At 48.1% G+C, this 17792-nt stretch overlaps 1 protein-coding gene across 1 annotated transcript in view; it reads left to right on the top strand.

Annotated features, from left to right (window-relative positions):
- The first annotated feature begins 1161 nt into the window (after nt 1-1161).
- FGF9 (fibroblast growth factor 9) overlaps nt 1162-17792 on the top strand; it is a 45359-nt gene continuing 28728 nt past the window's right edge. The window contains exon 1 of the mRNA XM_066621863.1: nt 1162-1438. Coding sequence (XP_066477960.1) covers nt 1162-1438 — 277 coding nt within the window. The remainder of the gene's footprint in view (nt 1439-17792) is intronic.

Consider the following 17792-nt stretch of genomic DNA (forward strand, 5'->3'; position numbering starts at 1 on the left):
GAGCCGGGAGTGCCGCAGAGCAGCAAAAGGGGGGAAAAAGGAGCGACGAAGCTCCTTCCTTGCGCGAGGAGATTCGATTGCATGAAGCTGGCTGAGCCCGGGATGGAGGGAGCTGCTGCTGCTGGTCTATTGCAGCAGGTGCGGTTGAGCGTTAGGACCTGGGGGAATCCTCGCCGCCCGCGAGCTGGACTACCTTAAACCCAGCCCAATGCCTCTTCCTGCGCCACTTTTCCCTGCGTGCTTGGATGGGAGAGCACCAGCACCAGCAGCCGCCCGGGCTGGAGTAGAGCTTTGCGCTGGGAGGGAGCCCTGCTGAGCAAGCAACACCTGTCTGCAGGCAGAGACACCTTGGACCTCGCAGCCTCCGGCCTCAGTGGGGCGGATCAGCAGCCAGGGGGCACCTGGGGAGCCTCCTGCGGATCCCGCTCAGAGATCTGGACGCCAAAAGTTTTCCCTGCTGGGCTCCTGCCGGGCTCCCCCTCCCGCCCCCGGCCCGATTGGGTCCGCCTCGGCCGGCAGTGCCTCCCCCTCTCCCCATGCAGGGCTCGTGCTGATGCCTGCAGTCTGTGCCTGAGTAAAGACAGCGCATGCCAGGCTCGCCGGAGCCAGAGTCCCCCCAGAGCCCGGCGTCGCCCGCGCAGCATCTCCAATGCCGCCTCTCGCCCAGGTCTGGTGAGGAGGATGCGCCTCCCTCCGTGAAGCGCCCAGGCAGCCGCGAGTAGCGATGCTCCTCGAGCCCATGGAGAAGCGACGGGCGGCCAGCCTCTTCCTCGCCGTCGGGGGGCCAGCAGACCTGCAGCTGCCCGCTTGCTGAGAGCCGCGGGGGTCCCGATGATCTCTCGCCCTGGTGCCTCGAGCCTGCCTGACGTGTTGGTAACGATGCCAGGCTGCGAGCGGAGCGTGGTGGCTGCCTGAGGCTCCGCGCCGTTTGACCTTGAACCTGCACCGGTCCCAGCAGCAGCGCGCGCTTGGCTCGGCTTGGCTCGATGTTGATGGATTAAGAGCAAGAACATTCCCCCCCCCCCCATGTAAGCGCGGAGTGGAAACCTCCTCCCTGGAGCCAGCTCACCCAGCAGAGGAGTCTGGGGCTGGGCACCGGTGGCACGACCTCGCTGCGGAACAGGGCGACCCTTCCTCCCCCCTTCCCCTCCCTTCCTCCCGATGGCTCCCCTAGGCGAAGTTGGGAACTACTTCGGGGTCCAAGATGCGGCCCCCTTCGGGAACGTGCCCGTGCTGCCGGCGGACAGCCCGGTGTTGTTGAGCGACCACCTGGGGCAGGCTGAAGCGGGTGGGCTCCCGCGGGGCCCCGCCGTCACGGACCTGGATCACTTGAAAGGGATCCTGAGGCGCAGGCAGCTCTACTGCAGGACTGGATTTCATTTAGAGATCTTCCCCAATGGCACCATCCAAGGCACCAGGCAAGACCACAACCGCTTCGGTAGGTATGGGCGATGCACCCGTGGGTGGCCGTGGCCACGAGCTGGGCTAGGGCCTGTGTGTGTGTGTGTGTGGAGGCAAGGGGATGCAGGAGCAGGAGGATGGTTGTGGCTGAACAGCCCTGAAGACAAAATGCCTCGGGGTGGCGTGCGCACAAGGGACGCCCCTGCAGTCGTGCAAGGAGTTTTGCAGCCCGAGAGCACAAGTGTGGACACGCGTTTAAAACATGGAGCGCCCGCCCGCCCGCCCAGGTTTGGAGTGAAGCGAAGTGGAAACATGATGAAAGAATAAGCATGTGTTCTACTGCTATAAAGAGAGATGTTCACTTCCTCGCCCCCCCCCAATTAATCCATTACATGTTTCCAATTTAAGCTCCACTTTCCTGCAGGGAAGGAAAAGTGCCCTCTTTGCCATCAGGCCAAGAAGTGCCCTCTTACTCCTTTAAACCCATTTTTGCCCGGCCCATAGGTGTACACATCTGGGCCCTGTTGCGTATACGCAACGTTGGGCAGAAATGGCTTAAAATTATGATTATTGATTAGTTGCCTCGCTCGATCTGCAAGCCTGAGCGTGTGGGGACATCTCCGCCCTCCCCAGTGAGGATCCCTCCCCTCCAGACCCAGAGAGCTCTCTGCCCAGCCCGCTCCTGGTGCCCAGATCTCTTAGTCATGAAAGGCAGGGAGAGAGGGCAGCTGCCGGGCTCTCTGCGCGTGGACTCCCCTTGCATGCCTGACTGCAGGTAGGTCTAGCAGGAGATCCTGTTCCCACCAGCGGCGCGCAGGCTCCCGCTGAAGAGCGAGGGTGCCGTGATTGTCCTTGCAAGAGACCCGATTCGTGACTCAGCAGCAGAGAAGGCTGGTGACCAGGGGGGCTCCAGCGCCATCCATTCCCTCCCCCCCACAAGCCCCCAAAGTGGGACGGGGCTTGTCCACCCATTTCAGCGAGCCTCGCTGCAGATCGGACAGGCCCAGTGAATGCCACCGAGAAGGGGCACCGTGGTGGTAGTCTGATCTCAGCTTGAAAGGGGGGGGGGAGATACATGACGCCCCTTTTAGGTAGCCAGGCCCCAACTGCTGTTGCAAGGAGTTAAGTTATGAGTTGAATCCACCTGACAGCACTTAAACCAGGTCGTAAAAGCAAAAGTCCTGCGGGGAGTCCTTCCCCCCCCTCCTGCTTTCAGGCCAGATGTTGAGATCTAAGCTGAGTTTCTAGATCGCTTTTAAGAGCTGTTGCAAGGGTCGGAGGGAGGATGAGCAGCGCCCCAGGGGGTAGTGAATGGAAAGGAAGAGGGGATCAGGTCTGGGTTCCTGCAGAGTCAGCCACCCGGTGTCAGGCTTCATCCTCACAGCCCTGGCATCGCCTCTTCTGTCCCTAGCAGCGCACAGGCTTTCTTAGGTTGCAACCTTATCCACACTGACCTGGGAGTAAGCCTCGTTGACGATAATGGGACTTACTTCTGAGTAAACATGCCTAGGATGGGGCTCTTAAAGGGTAGCCTGAGAATAATAATTGTGGAAGTGCTTGGGGAAAGGCTGGTAGAAGCAAGATCCTCCCTCCCTTGCGTTAAAGGGGGTTGGGAGAAATACCCAGCCATAAAATCTTCAGTGAGTAGGCAAGTGGAGAAGGAAAGTTAAGGGATTCAAAAGGAGTTGCTCTTATGTCACACCCAGACACACACCTCTGCCTTGTTTCGGGGTGTTTGTGCGTTGCACGCAGTGGCGTAGCTAGAGGGGGTGCAAAGCACTAAGTTTTGCAGGGAGCCTCACCGCAGCGTGCGAGGGGCCCCTCCCCTTGGGAGCCATTCCAGGCGGGAGGAACAAAACGGAGGCGAACGCTGCGGTGAGGCTCCCTGCAAAACTTAGCGCTTTTCGCCCCCTCCAGCTACGCCACTGGTTGCAAGCCCAGCGCGGAGCTGCTGGCGGGCGAGACCTGGTGCAGGGCTGCCTGCGCGGTGCACTTGCTGGGCGAGATCAAAAGCAGGACGCTCCGGTGCGTTAAGAGGCGCTGCGCTGGAGTCCAGCGGCAGCCCGCAGACTCACGGCGCTAGCAGGTGTAAGGCGGCGGGCTGCGTCGCGCAGTTGCTCGGGCTGCAGCAGGACGGCTCTGCAGGGTCCTACGCTCCGCCGCTTTATCTTCCCTCCCCAGTTGCTCGCTTGTGCTGCTCCACACCAGCAGCTACTCTCTAACGCTGCGGAGATCACTTGAGAGAGGACTCTTAAGAAGAGTCTCGCAGGATCAGGCCCTGGGCTCATCACATCCGGCTTCCTGTATCTCACAGTGGCCTCAGGGAGCACCCAAGCCCACAAGACACCTGCATCCTGGTGCCCTCCCTTGCATCTGGCATTCTAGGATAGCCCATTTCTAAAATCAGGAGGGTGCACACTACACATCATGTCTTGTAACCTGCGATGGACTTTTCCTCCGAAAATGTGTCCATCCAGGCCAGATGCCATCCCCACATCCTTTGGCAAGGAGTTTCACAGACCAACTACATTCCATGCTTGAAAAAAAGTGCATTTTCCAAAATATTTACAGGAGCAGAGAAAAGAAAATATGCCAGGTGCGGATCTGCAACATGTGTGTGTGTGAATGTAGATCCCAACTCGTGTCCCCATACATGTGGCAAGCTTTTCTGGTTTTGCAAGTTTTTCTTTGAGTACATTTGGGAAAGGCATCTAGGCAGATATTCAGGAAGTGTTGGCCTCCTGGTCATTGTCAAGGGGAAGCAGATGCAAAGGAAGTCTTATCTTTTCTATCTTTTAATAGTTGCAAGGAAGAAGGAATTGTTGCTATCAGGCACCTGCTGAGATTCCTTCATCTATACAGTGAAGATACAGGGCCCTCATCATCCTTTTGTCACCTGTGTACATAGGACAGCTGTGCAAGGGATTATGCAGGGGATGGATAAAGTGGATAGGGGGATGTTCTTTTCCCTCTCACCCAACACCAGAACCAGAGGACATCTGCTAAAATTGAGTGTTGGGAGAGGACAGGCAAAAGAAAACATTTCTTTACTCAGGGTTTAATTAGACTTTGGAACTCCTTGCCACAGGATGCGGTGATGGCATCTGACCTGGATACCTTTAAAGGAGATTTGGTCAATTTTCTGGAGGAAAAGTCCATCACAGGTTACAAGCTTCGATGTGTATGTGCAACCTCCTGATTTTAGAGAGAGGCTTCCTTAGAATGCCTGATGCAAGGAAGGGCACCAGGATGCAGGTCTCCTGTTGTCTTTGTGTGCTCCCTGAGGCATCTGATGGGCCACTGTGAGAGAAAAGCAGCTGGACTAGATGGGCCTGTGGCCTGATCCAGCTGGTTTTTTCCTATGACCTATCATTTATTTGAAAAGGCACATAGGTTATATGTGGTGCATGGAAGGTCTGCAAGATACTACTTCTATTTGAGTGAGAAGACAGTGCTTAATATGGGGAAGCTAGGGCCACCTGAGTTCAAACTCTAGCTACAGTAAAAAATGATGCATATTACATGAGGTTGCAATCCTAGCCATAGTTACCTGGAATTTATTTCTGAGTAGACATGCATAGGATTGGGCTCTAACTTTACCATACTGAACCTAGAGGGAAGGGAAAGGCAAGGTAATGTGATTCAGAGAGAGAGAGAGAGAGAGAGAGAGAGAGAGAGAGAGAGAGAGAGAGACTTGGATGTTCTACTTTGTAACTAAGAATACAGTCCAATTAGAAACACTCTCCTAGAAGTGAGTCCTGCTTAATTAATACAATGGGATTTACCTCTGATTCTGCATGCTTCAGTTTGCACTGCAAGGTCACAAGCCCATGGACACTTACTTAGCAGCCTTGGGCGCCCTACAGGGAGAAAGGCTGGATACAAATCCAATAAATAAATAAATACTTGGGAGTAAATCCCCACTGAGCTGAGTGAGATTTACTTCTGAGTAAATACACCTAGCTCATGTGGCCAAAGGGGCCTACAATCTGTTTTCATGACAAACAGTCCCAAGTGGGAGAGCCTTAGTACCCCCTTCCTCCTTTATATTAATAAAATAATAGACTTGGTAGGGATTAAAAAGTTTACACCCTACACTCCTAACCCAGACTAGGGTTTGTATGGTATGTCCTGGTATGCCACTAGCATACCAGGGGAAATAAGCAAATGAGCCAAGCTACACAGTGTCTCCCAGCTATATCTTTATAATAGTTTTTTGAGGTAGGGTAGATTGAGAGAGCAAGATTGGTGTGAGGTCATCCAGTCAGCTTTGTAGCTGGGAGGGGATGTGAACCTGATCCTAGTCCAACCAACTCCCTCTTGACATTTATGATGAGTGTGTGAGTCAGTGTGGTATAGAAACCAAATTGAATTGATAATTTGTTGAGGTCCCTTCCTGAATGAATTTAGGTAACTTGTTCTGGCTTTGTGCCCCATGGACCCTAAATCCTGTAACTACCATTTAAACCCTTATAATATGCTAGGCTCTGCACAGAACACAGAAGAACTACCATCCTTATTAATAGGTTTTTAATGTAAATAAAGAATGGGGAGTAGGGTTCAAAAAAGAGTAGTTTTTTATGAGGGTGATGGGTTAATTAGGAGCAGAAGTCTAAGACAAGAGTATGACTCTTATACTTGGACAATGAATCCTACTTCTAAAGTGGATTATTATTGCTGTGTTATTGCAGGTTCCATTAATCACTTCCAAATGATGTGTCTAGGAATAGGGTGTGATCAGGTTCCAATATCTGAGGGCACATGACACAGTCACCTTGTTCAAGCTAAGCAGCTCTAGGACTGCTCAGTGCCTGGGATCCCTGCATAGGCTACTTTGATTTCCATCCTGGAACAGAGGTGGGATATAAATGAAATAAATAAAAACAAATGGAAGGAGGTGAGAGAGGAAGCTACGTAGAGAAAGAATGGAGCCCAGTGTGTGAGTATGCAGTATTTCAGATTCCAAATATGGGGTTATAGAGCTCCGGACAGTTTTGGTATCATATCCCGTAATCCAAATTTCCACATCATCTCAGATATATGTGGACTGTTTGTGGTGGTAAGGGAATGATTACTACAGAAAACATTGCTTCACTATAAATCAATACCATACTGGTTTGCCCCAAGGAATGCTGGGATTTATAGTTCCATGGTGTGCCTGGAGATGTCCAAGAGAAGTTCTAGGAGCACCATCACAAATGTGGACCCCAGATTCTTTGATGAATCTAAACTAGGTTTAGAAACTGTTAAAGTTTGTAACATGTGACCACCATGCACTTCCATGTGTATACTGAAGCCTGTGTTGTATATAAATTTAATGCCCTAATATCTGTACCTAAGGCCTGGCCTATTTTTTTATTTTTCACATTTTTATACTGCCCTTCCTCCAAAGAGCTGAGGGTGGTATACCTAGCTGCTCCTCTCTTTTTGTCCTCACAACAACCCTGTGAGGTAGGTGAGGCTGAAAGTGAAGTTTCATGGCCGAGGGGGGATTTGAACCTGGATCTTCCAGGTCTAAGACCACCTCCCAAACCACCCTGGCCTACAAATACAGTGGAATGATAAGGTGGAAGAGCTGGTTTCCCTGCTATGAAAGTTTCTTTTTTTTAATTTCCCATGAGCTTTTCTGTTTTTCATGGAAAAGAATTTGAAAGAGAGATCTCCCACTTGTACTCTGAGGTGAGGACAATCCATTCTATACCTTGCCCTTGTGGGTATGTGGCCCAAACCTCAGTGAAGGTGCAGCTCCTTTCATTTCAAAATAAAAGGTGCTGTCCATGGATCTGAGCTCTGATGGGGGTGGGGTTTTGATTCAGCCTTGGCCAGAAATAGATTCCTGAAGAGAAAGGACAAAAGATGTCAGGGAGCAGTTTGCTGCCTGTGCTGCCATGCCCCTCAGTAGAAGGCACATTTAATCTGAACTCTTTTTTAAACATTTGCCCAGAAGAGCATCCAGTAAATCACACTGCACTGGCTCAGAAAGCCTTTGCAGTTTACATGTTAATCAGCGTAATAAAAATAACCCTACCACTACCCCAGGCTTGTGAGGGAGGGACAGTGTGTCTAGCAGGTTTCATGTTTTAAAAATTGGTCACTTGTGTTTAATAAAGTAACCCAAGTTAAATCAAAGCCGCAGGCTGTTGTCTTCATTGGGGTGTGTGAGGGTAAATAGAATAGAAACGCCAGGTGCAAGGGCCTGACACCAGGATTCAAGTCTCTTGAATTGTTATCTTGTGTGCTCCCTTTGGAGGCTCTGGTGGTTTTCCTGCCAGGGGCCACTTACCCCTTGAAAATGAGCGCAGCCAGTTCCTGGCTGATCTGAGGGCTACCCCCTTCTCCTCCCCTTTAAAGAAAGACCAGTGGTGGGGGGAGTGGCTTGCAGTGCTGCCCCCAGGTACTTAAATTTCTGGTACCCAGGGCATTTGCACCCCCTGCCTCCCTTAGGTATGCCACTGACTCCTTGAGGCTTCTAGTGGGCCATTGTGAGATACAGGTAGATGGGCCGTGGGCCTGGTCCAGCAGGGCTCTTCTTATGTTCTAATGCTGGTCTTTTAAAAGCGAAATACATTTTTTCCCAGCGGCTTACAAACTGGATCCCCCCATGTGATCAATGCATTTGTGATCTCCCTTGAGCAGTTTTTTTTTTCTCCCAATGCAGTCTAGTCTAGGACATTTGCTGAGGCCTTGATGTCATTGTAAATGCAAACTCTATGGAACAGTGGAGCTGAGGGGAGGTGTGCCTCTTCTGTGTAAGCACAGCCACTGCATGGATGGGGCATGGATGGATGTTTTTAAATGCAGAAACAACAGTCTAGGCATCTAACCCCCCACTCTCAAGCAGAGGCATTTTAGGAGCATGAAAAGTGGCTGCTGGTAGCAACACCTGGCAGCTGTTCACCCTCCCTGGCTGGGCAGTTCACATGCAGTGGGGAGGTGATCAGGACCAGTTGGAGAAACATGGGTGGGATCTGCACAGACTTAGTCCTGGGAGAGGCATTGTGCACCTTCAGAGTCCACGCATGAATTAAAGATGAACTAAAATGGGGAGGGGCAGGGAAGGATCCACGAGGGACACCTCCAAGATCCTCACATCGGCTGCGGAGTGTCCTTTGAGCGACATTCTGCAGAGGTCTGGGAAGTGCAGGGGTGGGTTGCAGTGCACCTGACCAGTGGCATAGCTAGAGGGAGGGCAAAGCACTAAGTTTTGCTTGCACTCAGTTTTGCATTGCTTGTAGAGGGGGGCCCCACCCGTAGAACAGGGGCTGCCTGCACGTTGCGGTGAGTCTCCCCGCAAGATTTAGTGCTTTACCCCCCCAGCTATGCCACTGCATCTGAAGAGGCTGCAGTCTTGAGTCTTCCACGCAAGCTTGCTGCAGAGTCAAGCCTGCTGCACCCCCCCCCAATGGACTTACATTCTAGTCAACCTGCAGAGATTCAGGCTGCAGTCCTATTCACACTTTCCTGGGAGTAAGCTCCACTGGGTATAATGGGACTTACTTCTGAGTAGACAGGCCTAGGATTGGGCTCTCAGGCTGCAAGCCTATCCACACTTTCCTGGGAGTAAGCTCAATTGACTATAATGGGACTTACTTCTGAGTAGACAGGCCTAGGATTGGGCTCTCAGGCTGCTGCCTGCTGCGCACTCGCTTTGGCTCTGCCCTTGGGCATCTGAAATGCTGCTGCAGACATTTTCTGGGGGAAGAAGCAGTTCCTGCAAAAAGAAAACAGCACCAGGCACATGTGAGACCAGCAAAGTGTCCCATCCCCTTGGCCCACCACCACCCCCCACCTTGTAAGAACTTCACAGATGGAGAAGATCAAAAATGTAGAGCTGCCCTACTGCTTGGGCTGACCTATCTGGGGGTGGAGTGCAGGCAGGCAGGCTGGCTGGCTCCACCCCATGGGGAATGACGGCACCTCATTGCACAGTTTTTGGCACATTACAAAAAGAGCCAGGATGGTGTAGTAATGGTTTGGAAGTTGGGTTTAGCCCTAGAAGATGCAGGTTCAAATCCCCACTCAGCCATGAAGCTTCCTGGGTGACCTTAGGCCAGTCACTCTCAGCCTCACCTACCTCACAGGATTGTTGTGAGGACAAAAGAAGGGGAAGAACTATGTACATCATCCTGAGTTTCTTGGAGGAAGGGTGGCATAAAAATATGATAAATAAATGTTAGGCCCCTAGCAGCTGGTGCCTGCTAAGTAGAATTTGCCATTAATGAAAAACCTGTCTGCTTCTCTTCTTCCTCCTTTTCTTTCCTCCTTAGCATAGCCACTGAGCAGGAATTAAAATGCAGCTTGTGTGGTCCCTGTATAATTTTGCATGTTCTCACTATCCTTTTATCCTGCCCATCATCAAGGAACCTGAGACAGTGTGCATGGCCCCCCTCTCCCCATTTTATTCTCATGGCTATCCTGACTAGTAGGTTTGGCTGAAAGGTCACCCAGTCTGAGACAAAACTGGAACCCACATCTCCCCTGTCTTAAATCGAGGCATGTTCAGTATATCACGTTGACTTTTCTCTGTCAGTTTCCCATTCTGTACATAATGATGATAAAACATTTATGCAGTGCTTACTTTGCAGTTTTATTCCACCCCATAAATTGCCCTGCAAGGTGGGTCATAATTCCCATTGTATTGCATACTCAGATGATTCCATAACTGATATAAGGCTGGTTCAAATCTGGTTTAAAATTTTAGCCTCTGGATTATCTCTAAATTTTTTGTAGCAAGCATCTTTTTTGCTTATGAGATTTCCTAAGTCTTGTGTGGTCCATCTACCCCCGAATTTTAACTCAGTCTCTTTCTGCGCTATTGATGATGATCAAGGACAAAGGGAAATGCTTCTTGTAGCTATTTGTTAGTATCCACCCTTTGCCTTCCATGAAGTGTGCACATGTGTGTTTACATACATGCATGCCTGTGCGCATGTGTGCTAATTCCCAACATTCTCTCACACTTTAGAGCAGGGGTGCCCAGACCCCGGCCCTGGGGCCACTTGCGGCCCTCAAGGCCTCTCAGTGCGGCCCTCAGGGAGCCCCCAGTCTCCAGTGAGCCTCTGGCCCTTTGGAGATTTGTTGGAGCCCACACTGGCCCAAAACAACTGCTCTCTGCATGAGGGCAACTGTTTGACATCTCAAACTGTTTGACGTTTGACACGTGAGCTGTGGATGAGGGCTCCCTTCGCTACTTGTTGTTTCAAGTCTGTGATGCAGTAGTGGCAGCAAAGGAAAAGCCAACCTTGCTTTGTGCAAGGCCTTTTATAGGCCTTGAGCAATTCAAGACCTTCATTCATTCATATAAGTTCCATCTTTAATATATTTACTTATGTAAACTTATGTAAATTTATTCAAATTTTAAATGTAAATCAATTCTTCCCCCCCAGCCCCCGACACAGTGTCAGAGAGACAATGTGGCCCTCCTGCCAAAAACTTTGGACACCCCTGCTTTAGAGGGACCAAAGAGCAGAATCCAAATGCAACTGTACAGCTGAAGCAGGCTTAGTTCTTAATGGCTGGGTCATCAGAGGTAGTGTACATTTCAGTGCTGTCCCTGGATGCACTCCTTTGCTTCTTTCCATATAAGTGATGGTTTCCACTCACAGGGATGGGGACGGGGGGTTAAAGCACATAGGGAAAGATGATGCCTGACCTGAATGGGCCCAGTCCATACTGACAGCAGTCCTGCAGGGTATGTGTACAAGATATCTCAATGCCTGAGCCCTTACAATGGGTCCTCACCACAATTCTCTATCCTAATAGTGAACATTTAAAAAACAAGAGATTCTGGCATGCATTTTTCTACAGATTAATATTTTCTTCAATAAGTGATGTCTTCTAACTTTCCTAGACTATTCTGTTGTTTGACACAGGGGATATTTGGCTATTGTATCTCTTCTGGGAGAATGTGGTTAGGACAGGTATTGTAAAAGCACACATCCCCTTGTCCTCCTCTCTGGATTCTTCTGCAGTCTGTGACCTTCCACGCATAGCTTGTGACTCTGGCTCTCTGTGCACGTAGGTGATGATGCAGCAGCAGAATCGTCACAAGGGCTAGGAAAAAGCTGAGGGATGCTGCAGCTGCCACGCATCTGAGCTTCTCCAGAACTGCAGATGAATTGCAGTAACTGCTGCACATACTGACTACTTTGCCAGCTGTTTCATGGGAGGCAGGCAGGCACTCTTTTCAGTTTTGAAAAAGCGTTTCTCCTGGCTGATGGGGGAAAACAGAATGACAGCTGTAATTGGCAGGATATTTTTGTTCCGATTGACTGGGAATGCCTAATTTTGATTTCCTTAAAACCAGCCATTATTTGTGGACTGTTGCACATGACACTTGAAATATCTTGGAGTCTGTGCCCCATTATTGGTGCATGTTGTTAAGGGGGTATAGAAAAGCAACTCTTTTTAAATGGAGAATATCTTCTAGATATCTTATCATTTTTCTAGGCAGCATAAATAGTGCTTTTGAATTTCAGTTGCAGTCACTCAAAAGTTGGTTTAAAAATAATAGCCTTTACGCAGAGAATTTCAAGTGTCCAAATCACTTCATGCGCATTTATCTTAGTAATTTAAACATCACATGGTATGAATGTGAGCAGATATTAGAAGAAAAGGAATTGCAATGACAGACCTGTGGTCAGTATGGATTGAAGGGGGTACCTGGCTTGATGAAATGGCTGACTTTTTCTAGATCACTCATAAGAGTGACATTTCTGATGATGATGCCTGGAACAGTGAATTTGTCCTAATGTTCAGCTTGGTCTTTTGTGCCAGAGTCTCAGCAGGACTTATCTTCTAATTTTACATGCTACAAACAAAAGACTGCAATCCTACACACACTGTCTTGAGAGTGAACCCAACTGAAAATAGTGGGTCTTACTTCTAAGTAAATATGCATAGGAGTGGACTGAAAGTGTAATGTGGGGTATTTTTATATATATACATGGGTGCACACACATGCGCATGTATGTAGGACACAAAACTAAAACCCACATTTTGGATCCCTAGTTCTATTTATTTATTTACTTATTTATTTGAAGAATTTTTACCCCACCTTTCTCTGGGTAAAGGCAATCAAGGCAGCTTACAAAATTTAAACATTAAAATTAATTAAACATTAAAAACAATTAACAACATAAAAACAATGCAAAAGCCTCAATGGATCAGATAATACAATTAAAAATTACATTTAATTAAAATGCCAGTGCATCCCCTCAGTGCTCAAATGCCTTCCTGAATAAAAAAAGTCTTAAGGCCCCTCCAAGTAGGGAGCCATTCTTAATTCCAAGGAGAGGGAATTCCACAGTTGGGGTTCCACCACCAAGAAGGCCCTGTTTCTCGCTGCCATATTCCTCACCTCCATCAGTGGTGGCATGGTTAAAAGGGCCCCCTCTGGTAAGCTCAAAGGGTGAGTTGGATTATATGGAAGGAAGTCCCTTTTTTCCTACCTTCCCCTCCTCTCTTCTTTTCCCCCAGAAGATCTGAGTTTGTTTTGTCTGGGTTTTCGCCACAAGTATATCTTGTTTTTAAGAATTATGGAAAGAGATAGTTCTTTGGCATAGTGACAACCCAGTGCCCCAGACTCTCCTGAAATCTATCACATCCCCTCAGAGGCTCAGAACGTGTTACATTTTTAAATATTTAAACATTCAAAAGGGAAACAATGTTACTCTGATACTGGAGGATGACAAACCTGATTTTATATGGGAAGAAAGTCCATGGGGAAAAACACCTAATGGTGAAGCAAATGTGTATCCCATCCCCTATTTTATATTTATAAATATACTTAGATTTTGTAGCTCATCCCGTCCCCTTCTTGGCATCCTTCAGTCTCGGAAGACTGGTATCGCGCTCTGAATGGTGGTTCTCTCCAGTGCGCGAAGCCTGGGTAAAGTAGATATGGAGGATAGACTGTTTCCCCTGCAGCAAATCCACGTTGCTGAAATGGTCCAATGGAAAGGCAGAGGCCAATATGGTTGGTTCCAGCGGCGTCGCAGGAGTTGCCAGAACGTGACTGTGTTCAGCCATGAACTGCCTCAGGGACTCCGGCTCCAGATTTTGCCTCGAGGTTGATTCCTGAAGCCTTTTCCATAACTGGATGTAGCCACAAGGCAATGGAGGTTTGGGATCAGAGTTTTCCTTCTCCCATCCCCAAGCTTCACTATAGCTAGCAAATTCAATCAATTGGCATCCTTCAGTCTCGGGAGACTATGGTATCGCACTCTGAAAAGTGGTTCTGGAACAGCGTCTAGTGTGGCGGAAAAGTCGATTCGGGAGTGACAATCCCTTCCACACTGGGAGCAAATGCAGCCTGTCCCTGGTCTGTCTCCCTGGCTATAGGCCTTCCTTCTTTGCCTCTTTGCCTCAGTCTTTTAGGCAAGTATCTCTTCAAACTGGAAGAGGCCATGCTGCACAGCCTGCCTCCAAGCGGGACGCTCAGAGGCCAAGGTTTCCCATCTGTTGAGGTCCATTCCTAAGGCCTTCAAATCCCTCTTGCAGATATCCTTGTATCACAGCTGTGGTCTACCTGTAGGGAGCTTTCCCTGCACGAGTTCTCCATAGAGGAGATCCTTTGGGATCCGGCCATTGCCCATTTTCACGACATGACCAAGCCAATGCAAGCATCTTTGTTTCAGCAGTTCCCTGGAATGCTAGGGATTCCAGCTTGTCCCAGGACTGTGAAGCTAGCAAATTAAAATTAGCATATCTAATCCTATTAAAATATTATATTTAAACTTAACAAGATTCAAGCACACTCATAGCCAAGCCTGAGATTATATAAACACATTTACTTGGAATCACACAGCATTCTATGGAATGGTCACTTATTTCATAGTAGGTATGCTTCAAGTTGTCTCCTTAGAAAACAATCTCTTTCCTACCATATACTGGCTTAACCCATTTTTGCCTGGCCCACAGGTGTACACATTTAATCCCTGTTGCGTATAAGCAATGTTGGGCAAAAATGGTTTAAGTGGCCTTTTTCCAAAGCCAGCCCAAACAGGAATTCCAATCCTTCCAAAAGATGCTTAGTCTTCAATTTTGGTGAATCTCCAAAGAACCAGGCACTGAGAATACAGTACTTATTGTAGGGTTCAGGAAGCACCTCCACCTTGCCAAAGAAGAAGAGAGGAGGATGTTTGAGATGGGCTGCCGCATGGGAGGCGACAGGTGGTGATCTGCTCTTGAGCCAGAGTCTGCTCAGGAGCTGCTCATGAGTAAGGCAAGAGAGGCAGGAAATGGGTATGATGAAAAAATTACATAAAAGAAAGGGGAAAGTCAACCAGGAGTGAGCGTTGCGATTATCTCTAATTAGGAAGTGAACTAGGAGTCACTGTGGAGAAGGAACAGGGTGTAAGAGCCCTCTCCTTGGCTGAGACCAAAGGGGTCCCTAGACTTGCTGTATCCTGTTTCCTCTCATCTGTGCATATGCCCTTATTGAATGGGCTTGCAGATGGTGGTATCAAAAAGACACACTTTATATTAGGAATTGTGTTGGGATCTTGCATCTGTGTTTATCTGCAAGAGAGAAACACCCTCCTTTCTTTACCCCAATCTATACATGTTCCCTTAGACCAGGATTTCTCAAACAGTGGGTTGAGAGCCAATTTCAAGTGGGTCATGTAGCACCTAGCTCAGATGCCACTGAAAATACAGAGCTGAAAATACAGGGTTAGAGCTGCTGGGCAGGGTAGGCTCCAGGTGAAAGAGAGGCATGGTGTTTTGCCCTGAATAAGTGGGAAGATGGGAGACTGGAAAGCAGGGGGAGGGGGGAAGGCTGTGTGGTTGGAGAAGGATCCAAGACTATGTTCTGCTTTGACTTCTGAGTTAGAGTGTTTGAATTCTGAGCTATGCAAAATAATAGCATGAGTGCTGTGTCATGGGATCTTTGGCTGATTGTGGCTTAGGTTTGAAGCCTAAATTGATGGTGCCACCTCCAGCCATGACATCACTTCTAGGTTAATGAGATCACTTCTGGTGGGTCCCAACAGATTGTCATTCTAAAAAGTGTTTCCTGGTGCTAAAAAGTTTGAGAACCACTGCCTTAGACTGCATCTTCCATGTGTAGATGTGAGTGGCTGCAGTACGCATCTCTGTTTTTTCCCTTTTTCCTGGACTAGCAGGAGCATGGATGACACAGCAACCATAGTCCAAAAGAGTGGTGTGTGATGACTTCAAAACCACAAGCTCTATAGTTCCTCTCACTTCTGTTTTGGTGCCACTGTCACTGCCGGGCGAAATGTTTTGAAGCTCTTGCGAAATATCACATGGTGGTTTCTCATCCCAAGCCCCTTGTGGTTTCCTTATTCCTCTGGTAGCATCGATGCCCATCAGTTGTCAGTGACTTAAGTCTAACAGTTTTATCGTATGATGTGATTTTCACTTACAGACCAAAGTGAATGCTGTTTCATTGCCTTTAACAAATGACAAATACTTTGAAAAGGATGAGGCAAATACTGTATAGTCATTGGCTGTAAAATTATTCATTCTTTGAAACAATAATCCTCCCCCAGGCAAGGCAAACAACGTTTGGGACTTCCCAAGTAAAGTGAAGACAAAAGAAAAGCAGATGGTGTTCATATGCAGTGTCCAGTCCTTCTTGCCCTTAATTCAACAAGAAACCAATGAAAATGAAAAGGAATGAACTAATCTCAGGCATGTTGGAAAGTCTTCAAAGTGTGTATGTGGACATTATTAGAATAGTAGAAAGCTTGTGGAAAATAACTGACTCTCTCATTAATCTCTCTTACTGTTGTAAGAGTCCATTCTCAAGGGGTGTGAGAATGGCAGTGGTGTAGCTAGGGCCTCTGGCACCAGGGGACACATACATTTTTGGCACCCTCTGGTTTTTGTCAAAAACTGGAAGTGCCTTTTGGAAGCCTCCAGGAGGCCTTCTAAAGCCTGGGGAGGCTATGCACAGCCCACCTGCCTTGGGATCCGCTGTTGGAAGTGCAGGTTGGCACCTCCTCAAGGTGTGGTACCCAGGACAATGTTCTTCCTGCCCCCCCATAGCTATGCCACTGCTAACTGCTGGGTGGGCTGACTCTTTGCCTTCTGGCCCAAAGAAGATACAGATTGAGAAGAGTGAAGGATGAACTTGCTTCCTAAGGGAGCTCTAACACATACTTGTGAGATGTACTGAAAGGCAATGAGATCACATGCTGTAGCTCCATTTTCAATGTTTCCACAGAAAATATTGGTATCGTCATGCCAGATGGAGCCAGATTGTCATGCAAATCAATATTTTGTCTTAGACTATGAGTATGAAATACTTCAGAAGACAAGCTTACAAAACCCTGGGTTCCCATTCATTAACATCCCTGATCATTTTGTTGGGTATTAAGCTTGCTAAAGGTCTCATCAAGGGAGCTGTGCCATTTGTTCAGGACCCACCTTATGTTTTCAAAGCACACCTCTATCTTCTTAGGTCATTCTGAGGCTAAAAAAAATATCCCAGCCTACTCACTGCAGGAGGTGGAGAGAGAGCGAGAGAGAAATTACTTTTTCATAGATAAATGCAAACTTAGGGATGGGTATCCTCCATGGAGGCAGCTGGGCATGGTTGGGGCTCAGTTTTACTCACATAGATTGGACAGTTTGACCACTTGGGAGCAGTTGCTGTTAACTCAAGTGAGTAGCAGGGTGCAATCCTGCACTTGCTTTTAATAGCCAGTTAATATCCTGTTGGAAATGTCCATGTTCACTTGAAGTTCTCTTGGTAGAATAATAATGTATTGTAGGCATTATCTCTCAACCTTTTGTCACAAGACAAAAGGAGAGAAAGAACCATGTACACCACCCTGAGCTCCTTGGAGAAAGGGTGGTATTAAAAAAACCCACTTTTTTTTTTGCCTTGGGTCTACTGTTGGGGGTGCAGGTTGGCACCTCCTCAAGGCATGGTACCCGGTGGAATGTACCCCCTGCCCCCCTTAGCTATGCCACTGATGGAATGGGCACATAGTTCACTCCACGGTGGCGTCTTTTCCAGTGGCTCTTGCTGGTGTCCCTTCTGCATCTGCTTTTAGATTGTGAGCCCTTTGGGAACTGTGAGCTATTTACTGATATATTTTGTAATGTGAACTTCTTCGTGAACTACTTTTTGTTGAAAAGCAATATATACATATATTTGATGATGATAATAATGAGGATACATTTAAAAGGGCTCTGAGCTAAATGGTACAGTCCTTAACTTGGTAAATCCATGTTATAGAAACTGGATGCAATCCAGAGCAATTTCCATAGGACGTAGGTGTGACTCTGGATTGTTTTGACTCAAGAAGGGACAAAGAACAATAGTCATATAACTGAAGCATTTTCGATGGAAAAATATTACATTTGTGGTAAGTGGGTTTCACAGAACCAACCAACTTGAAAAATCTGCTTCAAGG

The sequence above is a fragment of the Tiliqua scincoides genome, chromosome 3, assembly GCF_035046505.1.
Source record: "Tiliqua scincoides isolate rTilSci1 chromosome 3, rTilSci1.hap2, whole genome shotgun sequence".
NCBI classification, from domain to species: Eukaryota; Metazoa; Chordata; class Lepidosauria; order Squamata; family Scincidae; genus Tiliqua; species Tiliqua scincoides.